Source organism: Telmatherina bonti, assembly GCF_933228915.1.
Source record: "Telmatherina bonti genome assembly, chromosome: 23".
NCBI classification, from domain to species: Eukaryota; Metazoa; Chordata; class Actinopteri; order Atheriniformes; family Telmatherinidae; genus Telmatherina; species Telmatherina bonti.
The window spans coordinates 18,470,984-18,495,692 of record NC_136632.1 but is presented as its reverse complement, the minus strand read 5'-3'; the positions used below and the strand labels follow the sequence as shown (position 1 = coordinate 18,495,692).

General features: G+C 37.5%; 1 protein-coding gene across 1 annotated transcript; it reads right to left on the bottom strand.

Moving 5' to 3' along the window:
- Positions 1-5,197: 5,197 nt before the first annotated feature.
- Positions 5,198-22,214, bottom strand: LOC306773361 (uncharacterized protein; the record flags this gene model as incomplete). The annotated part of the gene is made up of 5 exons (XM_079263150.1): positions 5,198-5,534; positions 6,792-6,977; positions 7,057-7,210; positions 7,523-7,714; positions 21,833-22,214. 5 exons carry the CDS (start codon positions 22,212-22,214, stop codon positions 5,198-5,200), a joined length of 1,251 nt encoding a protein of 416 aa, XP_079119276.1.
- Between the last annotated feature and the right edge of the window lie 2,495 nt (positions 22,215-24,709).

Sequence of the window (24,709 nt, the reverse complement as noted above, 5' to 3'; positions counted from 1 at the left end):
TATTTATTATACGCAAGAGTTTTTTAAAAACCTGTTTTTGATTTAGTGTTTTGACGAATGTGTGTTCTAGGTATATTGTTGAATTTTCCGGTGTGTATTAAACTTTAAGATGAGGTGATTAAAAAAAAAAAAAAAAAAAAAAAAAGCAGTCTTCTTGAATCTTAATTCAGAGGCATAATTTCTTTGGCACCTATAGCACACATAGGTCCTTTAAAAAGTCCTGTTTTTATCTATAGCCTGATAATGGGGTGTTATGTACTGTACTATATTTGTAAGTGCATACATCTTTTAAATGTCCCTCACACCGCAGATACAATGTTTTCTAAACCTACCTGAGAGGCAGATAATCTTCTTCTTTCTCTAAAAAGCAACCAAAGCAGGGCAACATTTGCCACTAACCCTGCGCATAGGATGACTATGTCAGTAATATGCCACATGTCATCCCAACTCTGGCCAGAGCATTTTATAGCTATGACTTTAAAATAGTCAGTCCTTGGTGGGAAGTCATCACGGCTTCCAGGAAAAAGGAAATCCATGCTTAGCAGATAGTCACTCCAGACTGAAACCTGCCAAACCAGAGAAAATACACGTAGACATTTGAATTAACTTTCAGTTCTTGTTGGAGGGAGACACTGCATGGTCAAAAAATGGTTGCCACCCAAAAACAGTAGTCACAAACACGCTAACATTTTGTTGGCTAAATGTCAGCTTTTAAATCCATTGTGGCATTGTTTAGATAAGCTGCAACGTCACAAGATTTATTTCCATCTAGTGGTGCGTTAATTTTTCAAGATCATTTATTGATGATGGTAGAGCCAGACCAAAGCTTTCTGTTGCTCTCCCTGTGGTTGCTACTGATGCTTCATGCTCCCTGAACCACTCTACCATACTTTCAGCTAGATTTATCCTGGCATTGTCATCTTGGAGTATGCCTGTGTCATCAGGGAGGGAAAAAACTCCATTGATGGAAGAACCTAGACATTCAGTACGTTCATGTAGTCAGCTGACCTCATTCGCTGGACACATAATGTTGCTGAACCCTGAACTGACCAACTGCAGCAACTGCCAATCATAGCACTGCCCTCCACAGGCACTATGATGGCTGCATGGTTGTATTTGCCTCTCTTCTTAGCTAAGCTTGATGCTCTCATCACTCTGGAAAGGGTGAATCTAGACTCATCAGACCATATGAATCAGAATAATTTATTGTGTGTCCCTGCAACAAAATTACTTCCAGTACAAGTTCTAGCATTGCTAGAGTCCAATCTTTATGTGTTACTACATTTCTTCTTGGAAGACAATGGTTCCCAGCTATCTTTCCAGTTTTTAATTATGGTTTAGACAGTTTTTGAACCAGTTTTTTTGCATCATCTTAGATATTTTCTTTGCTTGATCCCAATAATTTGACCCTTCTTAAACCCACTACCATCTTTTCTACAACCACAGGCTGTGTAATTGCACATAGTACGGTAGTCTAATAGATACGCAATGCATCTTTCGGGGTTGAATATACTGTTGCCAGCTGAAAGATAATAAACCGTGTATTTTAATCCAGAAGGTACCTTTTTGCTTAGTTAAATCTTGGTAGCTACTTCTTTTTTTTTAATTTTTTTTTTTTAATAATCTTTTGTTCCAGTTAGTGTATACAAGATCCCACTCATGCATTAGATATTGAAAGCTGAAATTAAGATAGTGAGCAGAACTCGATTTTTTTTCAACAATACCAGAATTATTCTTTTTGTTTTATTTAGGTTCTTCAACACAATCACTTTTGGGAGCTTTGTCAGCAACTCTGGACTGTGAGTTTGGTTGCTATAAAACCAGCAGTCCTGCAAGTCTTGGGAGTTTCTCTGGTGCAAAAGACCTGACTCAAATCAACGGGCAATTGGCAAACTTGTGCAGAGACTGACTTCAAGCTCTACACAAGTCTGTTTGTAAAGTGTCCCACCTGAGTTTTGAGGATATTTTTAGCCTTTACCAGATGTCTATTGTGCACCAATGTTTGTGCTTCGTTTGCATAAACAAGGTGAAGTAAGTACAGCAACTCAACATAACAGGATAAGAGAGCTTTGCAGTTCTAGAGATATATAATCCCTGGAGCACACTGAGACAAACTCACTTCACCCTGTGATGGAACTGTCACTCAACAGGTACCAAATGTACGTACTACAACACCTACTATTTTTGTTTAGTTAACTTTGGTAAATTTTCTCTTTTGACCTGGGTTGAAACATATATATTAAGCCTATTAAACAATTAAAGGCTGTACATTTATTAAAAATCTCCTTGCAGTTAGTAATTTATAAAAAGCAAAATTGTAGCAATTTAGCGGTTTTCTTACAGTAATAATCTTTTATTTTCAGATCATACGAACAACTAAACCAAAATGTAAAACTCACTTACCTCTTTGCAAGTATTCTTACACCCACACTCTCACAGTGTTTTTATCAGTCAAAGCTCATCCTCCGTCTCCTGCAAATGAGACTTTCTCCAGCCTCTAAAAGGTGCAAATACACGCACACCCAAATGAGGAGGCATTTCGTGTTGATCTTTCTCTCTTAAATGCAAAGAAGCCTTTTCTGTGTATGAATATCAGTGCAGAACAGGTGGTTTTCTTTGTATACAGTGTGCCTGATTTTACTAACTCCCCCTCCCTTTTTCTCCAAAGTTATCATAAAACATGTAGCTTACACAAATTGCACAAATGCACACTGTAATATATCATTTATGCTTGGTATAATTGTGCTACAAAGAAAATTGGAGATTATACTAAAAAGTAAATGATTGTGATTAATTCATCTTCATTATCTTATCTGCAGATCCATGATTGTAATAATCACAGTTCTGCAGAGTTACAAACATAGAGTACACATCATGACATGTTTTAAGCAGTCAGTGTGCTAGTCTTTTAATTATACTACATTGAAATGTTGTTATTTAGTTTTTCTGACTACACAAAGCACTTTACAGTAGACATAACCCTTTAACATGTTTCAGCCTACTTCCTTACAGTGTGCTCTGGCTGTTGTAGAGAAACCGTGACAGCAGTTGATTATTTTTGCTAAACTGAGTCCAAAAACACCATGCTAATACTCCTCAGGAAAGAAAAGTTTACACTTAAAAAAAGCAAAATAATACACGTCAGAGTGAGCTTCCTTCAAGTATGAAGCTTTTCGGTCAACAACTGTGCAGATGATATTTGTCAGAAAACTTTTGGAGGTTTGTGCCCCGACTGTTGCAACAAATGTTTCAATAACCTCTAAAATATTTTGCTGTATAGTTATTTTTGTCATTTGGGTTATAGATAAATAAATTAATGAATACATTTTAGGCTTTTTGGAAAATGCAGCTCCAACTGTATTTTGACATTTAATTTATTTAGACTAATGTGCTTTTCATAGAGCCTTCCTGTATTTGTTAAAGGGCATTAGAAATATAAATTAAGTCACACAAATGTTTCACTAATTTTTTATTTCTTAGTCTATTTTCCATTCTGCTAGATGTGTTGTGCTGAATTTATTTTGTATGTTTGCTGTCAGGCGTCCATCCACCTATTAATCTGCTCTGCAACAGGTGTCCTGTGTAACCAGAAAAACCACTTCATTTCCCTCGTGTCAGTGTCACTCTGACCAAATGAGCTCATCTTCTCCTTTTCATCTGTGATGACACAGTGATGAATGTGGTTCACCATTGTTCACATATCTCTTTCCTCTTCAGTTTTCTTCATCCAGCGTTTCCTTCCAGAACAAAGCAGTTTGGTCTGAAAATAAAACATTAAACTGGACAACCATTGACCTAAACAAAATTCTCTTTATTCAGATTTAATGCTGGTCTTATCGTTACATAGTAAACAGTTAACAATTACAGAAATATGTAAGACTGTCCAGTTTAAGCCATCTAAAAAAAAAAAAAAAAAAAAACAATAAAAAGAAAAGAAAAGAAAAAAAAGGTAAAGTGCAAATTCATTAGTGCCTCTAATCAAGTTACTCTATTAAAAACAAAACTCTTGGCAGTGAAGGGGCCTTACAATGATTATTTAAATGCATGTGTATAGTCGAACAGGTTTTTTAAAAAAAGGCTTAAAAGCAACAAGATTTTACCATTTTCCTGCATGAAGAGTGATGTGGGAAATCTCAGTGTTTAACCTTCCTATTTTTCTTTTAAATTCAATCTTTATTCTTTGACTAACAACTTAGTGTTTTAAACCAATTAATGACTCAAAAGAGCTGAGCATGATTTAATGTCAACAGATTATTTGCAAATATAATTTCAGTTTACAGGAGGAGCATAAGGTACAGATGATCCTGAACAAATCAGCAGTTGTGGATGACGGTGCCAGAATATGTTACGAGTCAAAAGGCTGGCCACAAAAGAGGGTTTTAGTAGGGACGATTGTGTGACACATAGAGGTGCAGCAGAGGAAATAAACAGACACAGAACTGAAACATATGAACGGCTGAGAAGGATCACATTATTACATCCATACAAGCAATTTGTGGTTGCAACAGTGGCATTTTAATCACAGTGTACTACTCGTCAATCCCTAGCCTCAGTCCATTTCTTCAACTTGTGAAAATCCACATGATGCTGGTCAAAAAAGAAATTGCTGTATATTTCAGGGGTCAAAATATTTGCACCTTTGAGTCCAGTTTAGATCAGCTAATCCTCGAGAAGGTTGATGGGGATCTTTTTTTCAACCAAAGTATTAGAAAACATGCAGAAAGCTGCCTAAACATGCCTACAATGGCAAGTTTGTCTTATATGAAACATATTAGTGCACTCCAAATCACCACCACCCAGCATGTCCCTTTGCTGATCGGTTGCATGAAACTTTCTTGTAAGACATGGGGTTTTAAAGACAGGATTTTCTCTGAGGAACTCCTTTTTGGACTGCATGAAACAGTTCAGTAGAAATAAAGAAAAAATACGTTCTCTTCCTGTAGATTTCAAAAGGCCGGAAAAGTTCATCGAGCATGCAGTAAAAGGGAGGGCTTCTATACTGGCTGCATGTCCTTCATGTCTGCTTTGGAACATTGTATTTGCAGACTTCTGTGGGAGAAAACAGGGATAAGAAAGAATAGAAAGACTTCATTTGTCTCTAAAACGTGCCAGTGACGTTTTCTTTGCACATGTTCTTTTAGCGTCTTCAGTAAGAACAGAACATTGCCCTGAAAATAAGGAAACTGGAAGGTAAAAACTACTGCCATGGCCTCTGCGGTGGTGGGTTGGGGTTAGGATATATGGGTGCTGGTGTTGGGTGAGGATAGGCAGGCACAGTTGTGTTAGGGTTGGGTGGATATGTTGGAGTGGGGTATTGTGTCATGATCCGTGGCTGACTTTGGGTGACAGTGTGGGCTGGAGTTGAGGCTGAAGATGAGGAGGAGGCAAGATGGAGGTAGACCGGGGCAGATGGTGCAGAAGGGACACAGGGTGCTGTCGGGGTCGGGACCCTCTGAAGGACGACATGTGGGTATAGCTGAGACTCAGAGCGATAGAGTCCAGGGAGAGAGGCCTTCAGCAAGCTCTCCTGACTCCTGAATGGGATGAAAACACAAAGAGCAAATTACATGAAATGTTACTGTGACGGTTGTTGAACAGTATGCGTCAATAAAAATAGTCAAATAAATCAATTAAAAACTCTCAGCAGGTGGCAGGTACAAGACTGACAGAAACATGAAAGTATATAAAAACATTCTGATGTTAAACATACTTTCATATTTAACCTATTTTTATCTATAGTTTTCCGTAGTTTTAGCGATAGCTACTGTTGCTAATATGGCTATAGCCTTAGCTATAGCTAGCCAACTGTCAGTAGCCGCTAACTATAGTTTGTTGCTGCCTAGCAATAGTTAAAGGTAGGAGAGGATTTGTTTTCCGGGAGCAGTTTTAACTATGTTGCTTAAAATCCCCTTCATGGGCATTTAATGAATTGCAGCCAATTCATTAAATACTCTATAACAATTATTTAAAAAATGTAGTCACTTGTGAAATGGAGAGGACTGAAAAGAGACTATCCAATCATTTTAACCAGCACGCTGAAAAGATTGGACAGTGGAATGTCTATCAAAGTAATTGTAACAATCAATTAATTAATGTTAATTAGTGGTTCTAGCATGGGCCTTGAACGTGACGCCTTGGAGCTCTTCAATAAAAAAAAATGAAGAATGAAATCAATGTTCTCAGCCTGGGTGCAGACTTTGCCACTGATAATTTGTTTTATTTATTTATTTATATTTTCAGGTTTAGCCTTTAAAATCCATTCCTAACTGGCCATTTAATAAATGTAGTAAAAGTTAAGAAATGTTTTCATCGTAACATCTGCTGTCATGTGTCATTTGTTTACCCCATCACAGCTCCAGAGGGCCTTTCCCCCGCTGCTGAACAAAGTCCCAGAGGAGATGCTGAGGTAATATCTAATTTACCAAGTTAAATCAGGTGTTACTAAAATTTGGCACTAATTTTACACTACAAGAGGGTAAGATGATATCTTGTGTGGATGGCTCTTTGATTGTTGTTTCAGTGTCGACTCTTCATTTCCTGCAGGTTAATCTTTGCTCAGCAGTTAGGAGCACAAATTTTCCCTTTTAACCTCCTGGTTTTATTCATATCCCATTATGCGTTGTTTATTTGTGAGAACTTTAAACATTTTTACTGTTTTTCTTCAGTGTTGAGATTTGTGACTTTTTTTTTGATAAGTTAAATTTTCTTTGGGCTTTGTGAGACTAAGCTTCTTCTCTCCTGCCTTCTTATGGATTTGGTTCACTAAAGAGTGGAGTGAGCTGCAGTTTTACCTTTGGTATCCTCTGTTCTCATATCCACTGAGGCCTGCTGTCAGATAAAGAGGGCTGTCAGGAGCCAGACGAGGGTTCATCCTTTGGGACAGATGGAAGATTTTGGGTGGAGGAAAAGCTTCCCACTCGCCTTCTTCCCTCTCCAGCCAGCACTCACTTTGACGGGCTGATCGCTTTTCTCTGCGTCTGACAAGGAGAAAATCTTTGTCAGCTTACTAGAGTTTGAGAAAATCCAAAATATCATTTGGTTTCTTTTCAGTCCCACCTGCTCCGCCCGTCTCTCTTAGCGCGATACCGACTGGATCGTTCCTGGAGGCAGCAGATTAAGAAGGCCAGGGACATGGCAAAAATGACAATGCCACTCACCACTGACGCCAGTACAGCCACCCTCAGTCCACGGTCCTCTGGTCTGGGAATTGCTGTCATTTGGTAAAAATTACATAGAAAGAAATAACAGATACCAATGTTTTCTTTAACCCATAATATATGTACTGTCTCATCTGAAATATTTGTCCTAAAATGCTGAAATTCTGTATGAGAGACATGTTCACAAAGCAAAATATAAGGTGCTGTCCATTACGACAGAGCTGCTGCTCTTATTAAACAGAATATAAAGTATCCACTACAAGACAGAGATATTTCAAGATCATGGCTAAGTTTTTTTTAATTCTGATATCACACCTCTATATTAGAGTCCATCTTGATTCATGCTTCTGGGTGGATCTACTCACCTTCACAGACAGGCATGTAGTTGTTCCATTGTGCTTTCCCACTTCTGACATTGCAGTAGATTTTGTCACTGCCGACCAGCTGGTATCCTTCTCTGCACCAGAAGGCCAGCACACTGCCGACGGATACACCTGTGCCACTCTCCACGTAGAAGGAACCCCGGCGAGGTGGCAGGACGGGCACACAGGACAGACCTGATGAGAAGCAACACAAAACTGCTACCAGCAAGAAAAAACCTTCGGGGAAATGCTATTAAGAGACAACTTTGTTGATCAGTTATTTGGGAATGACTTAATGAATCTTTGGGCTGCGTTAGCTGACTAAAGCTCAAAGGTAGACTTTTTTTTAAATGTTTCTTTGTGTTCAAGAAACAGCTCAAGTCTCTCAGACCCTTGACTGATAGGAAGCTTTATGGTCTGATGACTAAAACGCCCCTTATCTTCAACATGCACATTCATGTAAGGTCCTGTTTGGTTCATTTTGTACAGTCAGGTGTTTAATCAGGTGTTTGGCTTTTAGAGTTTCTCCCTTCCCTAAACTTATCCCCCGATTCTTTATTCTTTTCTTTTTTTTGCTTTCCCCCTCATTCCCATGTCAAACACACAGTTGACAAGCCTGTCTGTTGTCTGTTCTGGGAGACTGAGATTAGTGTTTACACTGGTAAATGGGAAGAGATGAAGAGCTACAGAGGCAGAGTGCACTATTTTTATCTTTTTTATGCTAGAATACACAAATACCTCAGAGATCTCGTGATGCAGCAGCTATTGTTAGACTGAGCTGCTGGGATTTAACACACGGCAACACTGATTGCATAAAAATGTCCCTCATTTCTTTAAAAAGACTTTATTCAAATGTGGAAACACTAAATGCTGTTTCCACACGTATCCATTTAAGTTTCTGTAAATTAGGGGTAGATTGTTAAAAGTGAAAAATAACAATTAAAAGTGATCATTTTGTTTGAAAAAAAAGGCAATAAATTAATAATGTAAATTCTTTGTCGGTTTCTCTAAAGGAGAATAAACTGCAATTTGCCTGCAATTGTTTGCCAAATTATAGATAATAAAATGCTTCACAGTCTATCAATTGAAGTGTTTTGTTTGTTGTTTGCTGATGTTGTTATAATGAGTATTGGCCAGAGGGGTGTGTGATGCTACACTGTGCTTTACTGTGTCAGCAGCACTGTAATCTGTGTGTTGGGGGGGAGGGGTAGAGTAGAGTGGGATGTCATCCCAGCATAAGACCCTGTGAACATGCAAGCTGCTCTCTGCTGATTAGGAGCGACAGATGGGAGGATTTCTGCAGCAGTAGAAACAGTGAGGGAGACGATCCCGTGATCCTGTGGAAAGATGATGGCTTCCCCTCCCTCATACACACATACAACAAGGCACACACACCAGACACGTGCAGAGTTCAGAGCAGGAAATACAAGCTGACTCACCCCCCCCCACCCCCCCTTTTTTAAAAGAAAGATCTAAACTTTGATGCATATTTGTTTGATTCATTAATATCCTTGTTATTTAACAATAACAATAAATTCAAACAATAACCTTCATTATCTGTCCAAGTCATTTGCCATCAACATTGCTACCTGTGCTCTTCTGTACTGATATCTGAGTTAAATTAAACAAAATGGGCTTTCTGTGTGGAGTTTTCTTGTTCTTCCTGTGTAAGTGTGGGTTCTCTCCAGGTACTCCGGCTTCTTCCCACCATCCAAACACATGCATGTTAGGTCAACTGGCTACTCTAAATTGTCCCTAGGAGTGAGTGTGAGTGTGAATGGTTGTTTGTCTCTCTATGTTGGCCCTGTGATGGACTGGTGACCTGTCCAAGGTGTACCCTGCCTCTCGCCCTATGATTGCTGGGACAGGCTCCATCTTCCCACAATCCTTAGAACAAGCAGTTACGAAAATGCATGGATGGATGGATGCACGGATGGATGGATGGAAAAAGGGAATAAACACAATTGAAAATATGCAGAAACTGTATGAAATCTTTATCCAAGATTTTCCTACAGTCCATCTGAGGAAAATGTTAAGTCTTATGAGGACATGTACATAAATGAAAAGTGAAAACAGTGCTTTCACTGATATATTACTTCTCAAGGTCAAAGAGAGTTCAAATAACTGCTTGGATGCATACTGTGGTAGAAATTTGCATCTGAATAAAAGCAACATGATATTCGATTAAAACAAGGTGAATGTAATTATTATAAGGCATTAATCTGAGAAGCTAATCAGTCCTTTGTTTCAATGCAAGGAGCATCCACGTAAAGAAGAGACAGTTCAGACCAACAAGTTATTATCAGATGGAACAGTAAATGAACTTTCATTGTTATTTTCTTTGGGACTTTACTTGGGTCTATATTTAGCTTGCGTTATCTGCCATATAACTAGCCCAGCAGAGTTTCTAGATTTAATTGGCGAGCCATTGGCTACAGGCTATAATTTGATGAACATTCACCACAGTTTGCTTGAGTTGTTTTGTGCACATCTGCAACTACACAACTGTCCTGGCTCTAATAACTCACTAATTATGTTTTTAATTACAAGGCCATGGGTCTTTTTCAATTAAATATGCACAAGTTAAATTAATTGAATTTTTATGTTGACTCGGAGAATCAGGGTGAATTTATGTAGATGTATACAATATATATATGTATATCTATACAATACACACATGTTTATCTAAATCTACAGATTATTTATCTCCATATAATAGAGATTACTGACCCCAACCATTATAATTGAACTGTATTGTTATACCGAAGTCAAACCATGCATTGTTAGTACAAAGCCCTAATGTTTATTTTCAGTACTTTGATTAAGAAAATGTGAGTTATAGCAAAGTAAAACAGAGAAACCTCTTTGTAAAATGTTTGAAACTGTCTTGACCGTGTGTTTATCTGTGAATATTTCTGGCCATTGAAGACTAATCCTACTTTGCTCTGATTAACCCTTGCTTGCCTGGATTATTAAATTAAATGTGTTATTTATAACCATTCAATATATATGATCTACATAATCTTTCCCTATAATATTAGCCAAATAATAATGTTTCAATATATGAAGCTACTTTTTGGGCGGACAATGGCGTTTACCAATCAGAGAAGACTAAACATGTATGGAGGGAGAGCTTCACTAACTCTGCTCTTTAAAAAAAAAAAAAAAAAAAAAGAAAACAAGAACGAGAGCACAGCACTTTTTATGTGTAAAAATAAAAAAGGGAGACTGCCACCCCGGTCATGTAAACATGTGAATGCAAAGTGTGCACCATAAGATCAGCAGCCAACTCTTTGTAAGCCAGCCACTAATGTTCTCTGTTTTCACTAGAGCTGGTGTATTCATGTCAAGGTGTAATGAGGAACAACATGGACAAAAAACACAATGAATGCTTTTTTTATTCCAGTAAAAATAGTACTTACTGGCATCTAAGTATTTTACTAAAACTAAAATAAACTATATAAAATGTTTTTATTCTCTTAGAATGAGTTATTTACATCCACTTGCCATAATTTTTTATTTATCTTGGTGTCTGAATCAATAAATAACCAGTGAAAGAAGTGACAACCCTCTAAAAATTAGTTTGGTAGGTGCTAAAGGTAAAACCAGCTCCTTTTTTAAAAAAAACAAAACAAAACAAAACAAAACAAAACAAATCTTTTTCTGATGAAAAAAACATATCTAAAAGTCAGAGTGAACATAATGAACCTTATTAAACATTTTATTTTTTTGTGGCCAGCTGAGTTTGTTAAGTAATGTAATTAGAAGTCAACTGGAATAAAACCAGCACGTACAAAATTAACAAAGACATTTACTTATTTCCTTCTTAACCTAATACATCTAGACCTATGTAACTTATTAAATTAGTTCTCCTTCTGTGCTTGTAGACAGATTCAAGAATCATAGTTTGGTTAGTGAAGCTACAACTAGCTGGACTTAACTGTGTATGTGTGAGCCTCTTCTGCACTTCTGAGACTGAGAACATATTTTTTTCTGATACTTGACCCTTTCCAGGCATTTGATTCGGTGACAGATTATTGATAATTTAATCCTTTCTGTTGGCTTAAATTTCTCGGCTGTATTTTGTACAGTTTATTAGTCAGAATATTGACATTTTTAAAAGTTAATCTGCATGCAGAAATAAATAGTACTGCACAAGGACGTACAAAGTACAATATGGTTGTGTAGGCAATCAACATAATCATGTTGTTAGAAAAAGAATTTTAATCACTTGAAAAGCCCAAACAGAATCTATTTACAGTATACAAACTAACAAAAAGTTATGTAACTTAAAATTAAATTCCTCACATCCACATATGCAAACATTTATACCATAGAAAGACGCCTGTAGCTCCATTAACGAACTACTGAAAATATGAGGATACCGTGAGGATACACTGAGCTGAGAGTTTCCTTTTAATTTAATCTTTAAATGCTTAATTCCTGGGGGTTTGAATTGCTGTCATAAAAAGAGAAAAGGAACAATGATGCCAGTGTAAACTGAACAAACAGACACCCCCAGAGAAACCCTGCAACAACAAAGATCACACTTAATGCCAAAACAATTGGAAACGTTTTTCTGTACTTGTGTTTATGTGTATGTGCATGACAGAGCAGCTCGGAAGCATAGATGGTAGGTGTTTGTGTCAATATTTGCATCTGTGGAGCCAGCTCCATTTGCTCAATACTATTAGTTCAGACTCACTGGGAAAAAAGAGATTCTGTTGGGAAAATCTGAGTTGCCTTTTCAAGATTTTGGCTGCCCACAGGGTTCTAATACAACTCTGGCCGTGCAAACCTGGCAACCCAGCACTGCCATACAAACATTCACTTTACTCCAGTCCTCTTTCTCATTATGCACAGTTATAACAGGGCATCACTTTGGAAAGTTTGGATCAAATAAAGATAAGTCTATTTGTGTTAAAGATAGACAGCATTGACATTCATGAGAACAGAATGAGTAAACACATCAGAAACATACTGAATGTACTCATAGCATAGACTTTTCATTTTCTATTTAACGTCCGGCTTCATGAAACTCAGTCAAGAAATTCATATTAGGCTCAGCGAGAGGTCTATCATCTTATTTTGGCCATTTTGTTGGGGATGGGTTTTATCCTTAAAAGTTCAAAAATACATTCTTGTTCTCATTATGTGTTTTGCTGCTTCAGCTTTTGTCACTTTCACTTTGAAGCGTTTTAGTGCCTATTAATCAGCTTGAATTGCTTAGCTGGTTGTCTAAAATGAAAAAAGGGGAAAACAATGGTTTATTTTATTGTTTGAAGTAAAAAAAAGATAAGTGGTTGCATAATTTGTAACAATATTGTACATGTGATATCCACAAAGCTTAAATCCAGCTAATATCATGTACTGTCCATAGGATAATATATCACCTTTAAAAAAACCCAACCTTTTCTATGCCTAAACATGATGGAATAAGAACATTTCCTTGAACTTGATCACTAAAGTTTGTGGATGAAAGGTAGGACAAAGATCTTAAACCTAGACATCAGAGTGCTGGAAAGAAATTTCCCTCTTCCACTTTTGGCTTGTTTTTCCTGGATAAACTAAGCTGCGATATACACTGAGTCATACTGCCAAACGCTAAAGATCTGAACTGAAACGAATGAAAGATGGCCCGCTAGGCTGATAGGCTCGCTTCTGCTCTGTCATCCATGTGCTTCTGTCTTATTCTACTTGACCTTTGTTTTGTCTTTGCTACAGCTGCTCTCTTATGTGATCTGACCTCAAACATCATTCTGCTGTGTCCTCTCCATCGGTGTATCTATTTCTGTTGCACCTCCGATGCATTGTACCACAACTGATTACCTAATCCCCACAGCTCTTTCCCTGCTTATGTAGTAAATGTCTCCGTGCAAACAGATGAAGGCATGTGTGTTCTCCACAGCCATGCAATCATGCTTTTGGCATGTTACCATTAGCTGTGTTGTGATTTTCATACACAAGATCAAAAACATTAAGAAGAATGTTATTTATGATAATTATAGTCAACTTGAAACAGAAGCTAAAATGCACCCTAACCCTATCAGCTTTTGTTGGCCCTGACAGAGGATAATCTCTGCGGTTAAGCAGAGCTGTAACAGTGGGCTTGAGATCATAGAATGAACATCAGTGACACAACAAAAGGGAATAATGACTTGTGGTTTTCAATTAAGCTTGATTAATTGGAGTTACAACAAAAACAACAACTGCAAAATGCTTAAAACTGAATATCTAGCTTGCATAAAGATGCATAGTTATGCTGAAAACCTTCATTAAATTTCCATGACAGAGATGCAAGCCATCCTGATTCATCTTTCTCTGCTCCATGTTTCATTGTGCTGCCTGTCAACTTCAATTTAACAGGAATAAGTCAACTCAAACTTATTCTTGCATTCTGAAAATGCAGAAACTGATATACTCTGAGGGTAAATGGGAGTACTTTGAAAACAAGAGAAGCAAGAGAAACTGGGTTTGACCTTTCCTAAACTTATGAGTCCACAGTCAACAGTGACTTTTTTCACAGTGACTGAGGAGTCATATGAGTTGACAAGGTTCAAAGCTGACAGTGGTTTCTGTTTTGTTCCTCCTGTGTTAGTCTGATGCCTTCTTTCTCTTAAAACATATGGAATAAATCAGCAGACTTTCAGTTCAGTTTAGTTTAATTAACATAGTAAATGCTTAGAGAAAATGCAAAGATGTTTTGCATGCTGGAAGTGCCATTTTGTAAATATAATACCCAGATTATCCTATATAGCGGTCTGGATGTCACAATGTCTGGAACGATGGCGATCCCACAGGTAGTGACTTTGAGATCATAAATCTTTAGGGGTAAACCTCACTGTGGGTGCATAAATTGCACAGCTGAATATCTGTTGATGGATGAGCTATGTTGTCTTGCAAAATATTAAATTGGTGTTTTTTCAAAATCCTGTTTATTGGTGAATTTATAATGTTATGTATACATATTATAATACTTCCATGTACACTGAGTCATCAGTTTATTTTATGGCATCATATGCGGGCTTTTTAATCATGCTTTTGATGATAAATATGAGTTTTAATCTAAAAACTTATTAACATTTATATTATTTCACATATACAGGAAAGATTTTTGTAGCTTTTGAGACTTTAGAGGGTTACCCTTCAATTTTACCATTGAAACACTGGTCTGAGCTTAGAGTTCAGCATCTGCGCATACAAAAAATATAATAATTCAACCAAAATCAAGATGATAGTTGTCATTTTGATTACCATACCTGGAAGTATGCTGATATTTCATGAGTTGTGTTGAACTGGCAAAATGAGGTCAAATGAAGATGCTGAAATTTTAACACATTAATCTTTGATTTAAAATTTCATACAAATGGAGCTGTGTAGGCTGTGTGCTTCTTAGAGAAGGCTTCCAAGACGTCGTAATGGATGCATTTGTATAAATGAATGTATGATGAAATTGCACTTTGGCTTCTCTGGTGGTAAGCCCTCATAGCTCCAGTATTAGTAATATAAGTCTATGCATATTCTATCAGCTGGGAAGTCAAGCTAACTTTGACCTTTCTTAAATAAATATGGGAAAAATATGAATGTTGGTCAAAGTCTTTGAACAACAATAAAGTTTCTTATATTGACTGTGACTGTGACAATGTTCAGTTCCACAGAAAGGCTTTCTGTCTGCCTGATTCATTCTGCACATGTTATTCATGCCTTCAAAACCTCAAAGTACTATCAGCTTAATGTCAGTAAAAATGGTTGTTGTGGAAAAGTGGTCAATGTCAAGATGGTTATTGCGTTCTTCATCGTGTAGTAGGTGCAGGCACTGGAGTCTCTGCTTAGTCTGTAAGGCAGCAAACAGGCTAATGTTCTTGACAAATAGGATCATGTCTAGCTTGTTGTTTTGTATGGCAAAGCATGCTAACAAACAGATCAGCTTCTAGGTTTGTGTTAATCTTTGAAATCTCTTTACTGTCATGCCCCCTGCTCCTCTGTTGTTCTCTCACTGCTTCACCCATCTGAGCAGGATGGGCAGAAGACTCATTTCAGACTCTCACTTAGTGACTTTGCTCGGCCACTTTTAAGCTGTGGGAAGGTAATAATGAAGTTGAGCTGGTGCCAGCAGCCATAGGATTGACAGGCAGAAGACAGAGGAAAGTCTTTGTCTGAAACTTGCCAAGCCTGCTATAGTCTCCTGAATGACGTGAGTGTTTGTCACTGACATAAATATCCAGGGCTCTACATGAGTGTGTTTATATTTGTCTCCAAGGACATTCTAACCGTCAGCAATGTCAGCAGAAATCACACAGTGTAATTAAGATATTTTGGGATTTTCTGTAGCGCTCACATCACTAAAAGGAGTCTTAAGTCAAGTCAAATTAGTAGAGGTTTTCTGTTATTTTCTCTGCTGACATGTAATACATACACTGAGACAACTTTTTAGCATTTTAGTACTGCTCACAAATTGTTAGACCCCCTTCAGTCTGATATTCCTGCAGCCTTTTAAAGTAGTTGTGAGCTGTTTTTCTTCAGGCTCTGAAGGTCTTTCAATACTTTTCTTTAGACATTGGCTGCTATTTCATTCTTTTTTTAAAAAAATCCAGTCTTTGTACTCAACCTTTTTCAGAGGACTGAAGTACATTTTGTTCAGTCACTTCAAGTGTAAAAGAGGCGTCTAATTTAAGATATGAACCAGTGTTGTGCTGAAACATTACAGACAACTGAGCAAAGAATTAATTTTAAATGTATCTTTATTTTGGCAGGAATAACAGGGTTTTTTTGCAGGAACAATTTAATTCCCATGGAGCTTTTGAGGCAGGTTGTGGTTGTAGAAGGAATATGCTGAAGCTCAGCTCATGGCCTACACCATGACAGAGCTACTGGCCAAAATCTTGGTGTATCTCCACATAGTGTGCTGTGAGTCCTTAAAAAATGTATACTTGATAGGTGGATAAAAAAAGGAAAAAAAAAAACATGGCAATAGATGAGCAGAACTTAAAAATCTTATTAAATATAAAAAATATTGGTTGTTGGTAAGTTATAAGGAAGGGAACAATGACATTCTCATTTCTGACACAATATTTGCATTATAATTATATCAAAAGTTCCCATTGGACACAACTGGCATGTCAATGGAAAGGAAAGACTGGTGTGTGGTCCCTCTGCCCTTCAAGGAAGGAATTACTGGTTTAAATCCCATCCAGCACAGTCTTTTCCGTGGTATTTCACACTTCTACTTCCACTGAATTCCTGCAGTTTCCTACTTTTTTACTTTGCTCCCACACGCATATGACGGAAGTTAAAATTAAAGGGCTGCGTTTAGATGTTCAAACAGACATGGCCATGGTTAGAAAACTACACTGGTATATAAACTACAAAACAAGTAGATATGCATTAATATTTGACAGTCAGTCTTGAATATTTACCTTGTTTACTGTATTTGCCTCTATGTTTATGTTTCAATAAACTGAATGTACATATTGTCCCATTTTTCAGACAAAAAAGAATTTAAGGGTGGCTCAAGAATTATGCGTAAATGGTGCACAAACCACACTAAAAATAGAAAAAAAATCCTTGAAGGGACAAAGGTAATTGGCTTTAAAACCAACCTGCTTGTAGTGAGAAAATCTGCTCTTGTGTGTGTTAGCATGTCAGCAGGATTTCTTGTGCCAGAAATAACCTGAAATAGACAAAGGTTATTGGCTTTTCCTCTAAGCTAATCAGACTGAGGGCATTGTTAGTATTAAGGTTTACATTTTAGGCTGTTGGCTGACGATCATTTCTTATCAGACTCAGGAGTGAAGAATAAGCTGCTTAGTATCATGAAACTGTATCTAAATCTGACCTTCAGATTTTATTTTTAATCAAGGTGCTTGATTCTCTTGACCTCAAGAGACGTATTAAAGTCGTAGTAGAGGTCGGCTTGTTTCCTGAAACACTTACCTACCATCTCAGTAAATCTCATTGAAATTTGTTTGAACAGGAAAAACTAAAGAAAACACCACAGACAGTAATCAGACAGTCATTCACTATAAACTCCTGCTTGGCCAGGATAAACTAACTTAAGTAACTGATATAGGCTTCATGGAGGGATTAACACGAACATCAACTCTTACCTACTCTGTTTAGGTTAATAGGTTGTGTTACCGTGTTAATGTTGAGGCTTAGGGCATCTCTAAAGCTGAAATAACTGTTGCTGATCAGGAGCCTGTGAACACCTAATCACAAACACCGGGAAGCTGCTGCAGTTGCTTACTCCATCCTCCTCTTAGTCTGCTATCAGCAATGTTTCTCAGGAAATAACAATGTAGGAATGAACTTGTCCAAACTTAAAAACAGTTAGTATTCCCATATTAAATCTTGGTTTTTTTGTTTTTTTTAAAAATATGTATAGTGTTTTTTGCCTGTGGCATTGATTTTACTTATCACCTTCGCCGAGCTACAGGTGTAGATGGCTTTTAGTTGGTTCATCGCTATGATCCAGAGATAGATATTTTGACAAATATTGGGTGCATTGCACATTATGCTGAATATAAAGCTCATTGCTTTTATTTTGACCCTCTTTGCTTTTCTAATAGTGCCACAGGGGAGAAAACATTACATTGTCGAATCATTTAGCCTATTAGTGTTGACTGCAGTGGACAATGAGATTATATGGACTTCAACTGTAAACAGAAATCTATGGGCAACATTATTCAGATAAAAGACATTTAGATAAAAATGAGAAAAACAACCTAAAAGTTAAATCCTGACAGGTAACAAATGTGTGTTCTTGAAGTCCAAAAACAGAGTAATTTCAGGACAAGCTGATCAATATCAGAGCTTTGATCAGTTTACTTCCAGCAAGAGTGAGTGGTGAGAATTCCTGGACGAGCTGCATAATGAATTGCTAATGGTATTGACAGTCTGACAGCTTTTATTCAGCACTTCAACAATCAACTCAACACACCTCAACAGACTATGGATGTTTTTCTTCACCAAGGCGGGCTGAGTATTCAGCAACGGTGGGTAATCTGTCTGTATGTCTGTTTGCAACATAACTCATAGCTATGGACAGATTTTGATTAAATTTTTTGTAAATCTCAGAAATGGAATAAGGAACAATGGCTTGATTGCACTCTCTGTGTGCTTCTAGTTAACAGAATTGATGTAAGTGTGTTTGCAGACACTTGGTGTACTTCAGGTCCTACCGTATTACTAGGTTGAGGGTCTTACATTAAGCGAGATTTTTACATGAGATTAGCAGGTTTGAGGTACTTCTAACTATGGGAACAATTCTGCCGTTATATGAGGGATACAGAACTGTTTAGAGGAGGAATGCAAATGAAACACCCCTTTTTTTTTTTTTAATGAATGGCCACCGTTTCAGATGAATACTTCTGTAGCAATAAAATCTGAAATTTTCAAGTTAATAAGGTCAAGCTAATGAATGAAAATAATGGATTTAAAGCAAAAACGGTTTACTTTAAGTGATAACTGTACACTTTCAATACAAGAGATATATAATTTGATATTCAGATATCAAATTGTTGCAGCTGTGTACCAGGGTCATTATATAAAGGTTTTACATTGTATATGTTGTTCAGCCACCATATCTGGTTTGATTCAGGTCACCAAAACTGGTTGGGTTTGGACACCCAAAGGAAAAAGTCATGCCATTTTGAATCTGCAAGTTATACACTTTGAGATCTGATAGTATATTTGTTGGGGGAAATCTGATCCTGTACAGCGATGGTTGTCAGTTTTATTTGAAATGGGAGCATAAATTACTAGATTATAACCATGTTGTATTAATAAAGACTTAAAACTGTTGATTGTGAACTGAAAGCCATTAGGTGAAAGTGTACTTTGTTAACCAAATCATCAAAGATGAAGTGAGTTTTCTATATTTCTATATGAATTGGTGTCTCTTTGCCCACGGAGAAGTTTATCCATGCTTCCCAAGAAAGAAAATGCATAATCAAATCATCATTGTATTGGCTTTGCTTTTTAGACTCGGTTTCCATGTCAACCTTTTATGTACTGCTAAAACTTATGGACAATTGATTAAGAGGTCTTGCCAACGATTAAAATGCCTTTTTACCAGTAATAACAAATTACATTTTTGTTACTTTTGAGTCAAATAAAGATAAAACAGGTAAAGTAGAGTTTTGCTGAAGTAAACATAACTAACTTCCAGCTGACCAGCATATGAACACATAAACTGTATAATTGTTCGGGCTGGACGTGCGATGCGCACGTCCAGCCCGAACAATTATACTGAAAGACTCTGAAAGACTCTTCTCATGTTTGTTCATTCCCCCTCATTTGGTTGTAAAATATTGGGTCCAAGCACTAAAAAACCTTCAAAAGACTTCATCTGTCTATGAAATAATGACTGAGACAGCTTTCCAGCTGAAGATGAAATAAAATGAGAGAAAATGTCCAAACTTAAACACAGTGTTTTAGCTATAATCCAGTCCCAAAGCAAAGAGTCAATTGTGGCTGAATTATATTGTATAGAAAGTAAACCTGGACTGCTGCTTTCACCTATTAATGCAAGTGGAATAAGTAGTTTAATGCCATGCAAAAACATACCACACATGCTTTTTTTTATTTACTTCTGGGCAGTTTAATATTTATCACACCTCCAGCATCATGAGTGTTTGGCAGCTCCCTTACAGAAAAGCTCTGATATGGCGTAATTCATGCATGTGACACGATGTTGCAATTCAGCTGATCAGCTGTGTGTGTGTGTGTGTGTGTGTGTGTGTGTGTGTGTGTGTGTGTGTGTGTACTGTTGAAGTATAAAGTGCTTATTCCTGCTTGGTTGGACCCAGAGCTGCAGTTATGAAATGAGCAACTGTGTTTATTCTCTAAACCTTTAAGAAGATTGATGTAGTTTGGTCCGACTGTGTCCATTTCTTATGCATGGGAGTTAGTGAGTCATGTGTGTATTGGGCACGTGAGGTTTGCATTTTTTTTTTTTTTTTCATCTGCTCTTGGCCGTTCATGCATACATGTGACAATGCAAGCTCTGAGAAGGGCGTATGAGGGACATGACAATAAAAGGTGGAAATAAAGACGAGAAAATGGGTGAAATAAAAAAAAAAATAGGAGTGTGAGGGTAAAATATTGAGAGAAAAGAGAGTAAAAAAAGGGGAGAGCTTCTGCTCTAATGGCGGTGAAGTCATGCAAGTGATGCTGCAGCTTTTTCTTCAGGCTGAACAACTCCAATAGGTGCATAATGAACCATCTTTAACTGCAACACCTTGAGCCACACGCACATCCACTTTCACAAAACACCTGCTAAACCTGACCTCAGGCTGAACCCCAATCATTTCTTGTAACCTAGGCTGTAAGTCTAAAACTAATAAAGAGCTCCTTCAAAATATGATCTGGATTTTATTACACACATTGTTGCTAAATTGATAAATGATAACATTGATGAATGGTAAAAAAAAGATCTTGTATACCATTTTTCTTCTCCATAATAGACGGAAAGTTTAGCTCTCAGTTAAAAGCCAAAGTGGGGAAGTACACAAGCACGTGCTTCCACATGCAGATACTTTGAAGGAATGCAGATGTTTACTTTTGGAAATCAAACTTTCCTTCCTGATGAGTTCTGATGGAAAAGCCAACATGTCTTTTTTGATTTCGTAAATAAGTCCTCGTGGTGTGTAAATAAAAAAAAAATACTCAGTAAGTTTTTCAGACGAGCAGGTCTCCTCTTTGATGTGTGATCAAGCCAAACTGGAAAGAAAAGCTAACCAGGTATAAAAGAAGTCAGTAAAAACACTGGAACTTAAGGTGTTTGTACTTATTTAGTTTGAAAAAATTTGAGTTTGTAAAAATATGCTTTTTGTGATGTAATGGACAAATCCAGGTCTAAGAACTCCTTGACTGTAATGTCTCTCTTTTGTATTTAACTTGAAAAGTTCCTGTAAATCTCTTTGTTTTGTTGGAATAAAATGACATTAGGGATCTTGTGTGTTATATGACTTGCTATGTAACGATAACTCTATGATCAGAACAACAAATACCTTTTAAGTTCCTGCTTTTGGCTCCATTTTTAGATAACCAGTTAATTTAAAGGTCTCTTGGATTCATTTTAACACTGATCTTACTTATTTGTGTCATCTCGATGCTATCTAGTCTGACATACATTCCCGTTAAAATAAACAAAATGAGCGCAAAAAGTTTGATTCAAACTTGAGTTCAGTGTGAGTCTTAATGCACATTTAACTCTGGTACGCAACAGTTTTAAGTCACCAGTAAAATTACGAACACATGAAAAGTTTAGGCATGCCATATGATCAGGTGATGAGTCTTAGATGGACCAACCTGTGTAATTGTTGGTGATGATCTGAGTCTGCATCTCTGTCAGAACCTCTGTTTTTGCCTCTGTTGGTGCTTCTGTTTGTGTTGCGGTTTCTGTCTCTGAAGGTCCCTCTGTTGGTGTTGCTGATGGTCCCTGTGTTGGTGTCCCTATCGGTATCTCTGTCGGTGCGCGGGTTGGTGTTTGGGCTTCGGTTGCCAGATCTGGCTGCAGCTGGACTGTGGTGGAAAGCCATCCCTCTGGCTGTGATGTGGTACCTGTGCTCTGTAAGTCCCCTGTGTTCAAAGTGGAGCCCCTAGCCAGGACCACAGAACATAGCAAGGGGCAAAGCAACATCCAGAGGTGGGTGCCACCACTTTCACCAGCTTGTTGGCTCTTCAGAGGCATGATATCGGCTACTGAGGAAGAGCTATCTGAAAAGAAAAATAATTCACAGCCTCATGATAAAGCTCAAATCAAGAAAAGATCCTTCAGGAGAAAGAGTCTTCCTTCTTCTCTTTCCTTCCCTCTTTTCTGTTTTCCTCTTTAGTTCTATCTCTTCTCCACCGTCTCTCTCTCTTCTTTTTTCGTCTTGTCTGAACTTCTCTCCTCACAGTCTTAGTTGAAAGAAGAAAACGTCCTCTGTGCTTCCACTGGTGATGCTGCTGTGCTGCATGAAGGTATGACAGAGAGAGAAGGGATGTGAGAGCCTGTGCATGCCTGTGTTCATGTCTTTGTGTGCGTATGAGGTGGGTCCAGCTGTAATCTGTCTGCTCTCTGCTCACTCGCTGTTATTTTCTCTCCATCCTCCTCCTCCTCTCCGTCCCTTGCCTCGCTCACTCACTCCACTGCTTACTCTCTCCCTGATCTCCAGCTGGGCTGACTGAGCTCTTGCATAACAGTAACTCATTTGCTGAGCTGTAACTCATGCAGACTTAAGTCCTGATATTCCTAGTTGCTGCTCTTTCCCCTTCTACCCTCTCACCCTGTTTTTTTTCCTCTCATGCAGACTGAGCATAGAAGCCATTTCATGTGAAAATTGGTGACCAGAATATATTTGTTCCTAGATTACAGGCTGGAGGTTAAAACTCCACACCACTTGGTTAAAGTGATTTTAGACAAAAACTGAACACAGAATGAGATTGTTATCTAAAGTGCAGCTGAAAAGTTTGCTTGGCATTTTTCTTATTTTGGTCACTTTATTGCCACTTTTGTTAAAGCTTTGCATTGTGCAAATGTCTTGGGCTGCTCCTCATATCTTTACATTCAGCTTCCAAGACTTTCCTGTAATCTTTTAAAGTGGTCTGAGTAATACTTATCCAGGCTCTCTAAACTTCTTTGAAATATTTCTCTGGACATTGGCTGCTTTGTCAATAATTTTCAGTCCAGACTTTGTACCTCACCATCATCATAAGAATGCAAATTATGTTCAAAGACACATAATTTGTTCCCATTTCTTTAGTTGCATGTGTAAAAAATGACAAATAAATACAGTTTGATAGAAACAAAACAGTATTTTTGAACCAACAAGGTAAATCTAGAGGGGCTACTAGATGTAGAAACTTGGCATCATACAGCATGGTGTGAAATGTGTCCTTAAAATATCAGGCAACTGGACATGTAAGGTAAAATAAGTCTAAAAACAGCCCAAAATTGATTGACAGTATATGAAAGGGATGTCCTTAAGAAATAAGAATGAACCTGCACAGATCTGACAGAGGACCTGAAAGATGTATCTGTTTCTTCAGATTATCCATTTGTTGACCGAAGCCTCATCAGAAAGGGTTACCATGGAAGTGAGGATGAGAGAGGTCATTCTCAAGTATGGGAAACATGCAGAAAAGGGTGAGGTGTGCCAAGTTATACAAGAACAAGAAGGAAAATCCATGGCAACGGGTCTTATGGAGGGATGAGTCCTCTCAGAGCCCAAACTTCAACATTATTCAAGCAGTGTGGGATCTTCTTGACAGAAAACAGAACAACAGGCAGCATTATCCAAAGAGGAAGCTTTTAGACCATATTGGTTTTGGAGACATATCTATTTGCATTAAAATGGTAAAAATTCAGTGGTAACACTTTACAATACTGGACACAAAATTTACTTTATCACTAGGAAATGCCTTATGGGTGTATCAGAAACTATCGGGTACTTAACCAGTACTTACTGGTGATCACAAAGACCTGTTGTTCCCTAATAAGCATAGTCTTTTTTTGTCACCAGTAAGTACTGGTTAAGTATCTATTAGTCCCTGATTTGTTCCTCTTTGGATTCCCTGATTACTAACCAGTTGTTCCCAAATGAGCCTAATGTTTGTGGTCAAAGTGCTATTTCTTTTCTGTACATGACGAACTACAACAGAAACCTAGCACAAGTTACAGTTCCAACTACTGTCTAAGAGTGCAAACCCAAAAATTTTTTTTAATCTTAATACCTTTACTGCACGATATAATCTGATTTGATACAGTACAACAAATATTCAGTATTATGTTAATATTACATAATGATGAGAACAATCTTTATTAAAAAAAAACCCAAAACACTACATCTATCAAGTTTAAGGTCAGGGTCACATGTGGCAAATTTTTAACTTTGTTGCAATTTTAGTGTAGTTTTCTGGGTAGTGCCTCTTTCATCGTAATTAATGTGAAACTGTGCTAAATCAAACCATAAAGTTCTGTAGTATATCTATGATTACACAAAATTTCATGAAAATATCAGGTTATTTTTCTTGTTTCATTGTTTTTAATCTCCTGTCCTGTCTCTTGCTGTCACACTGGATCTTTCTGATGAAAAATGTGACTTTAGCACCTGCCTATATTCTTCTGCACCACTGAGTTTGTGCACAATCTTCCTTTTGCATCTGAGCAGTATCTGTGCTTGCATGTGCATGTATCCACATGTG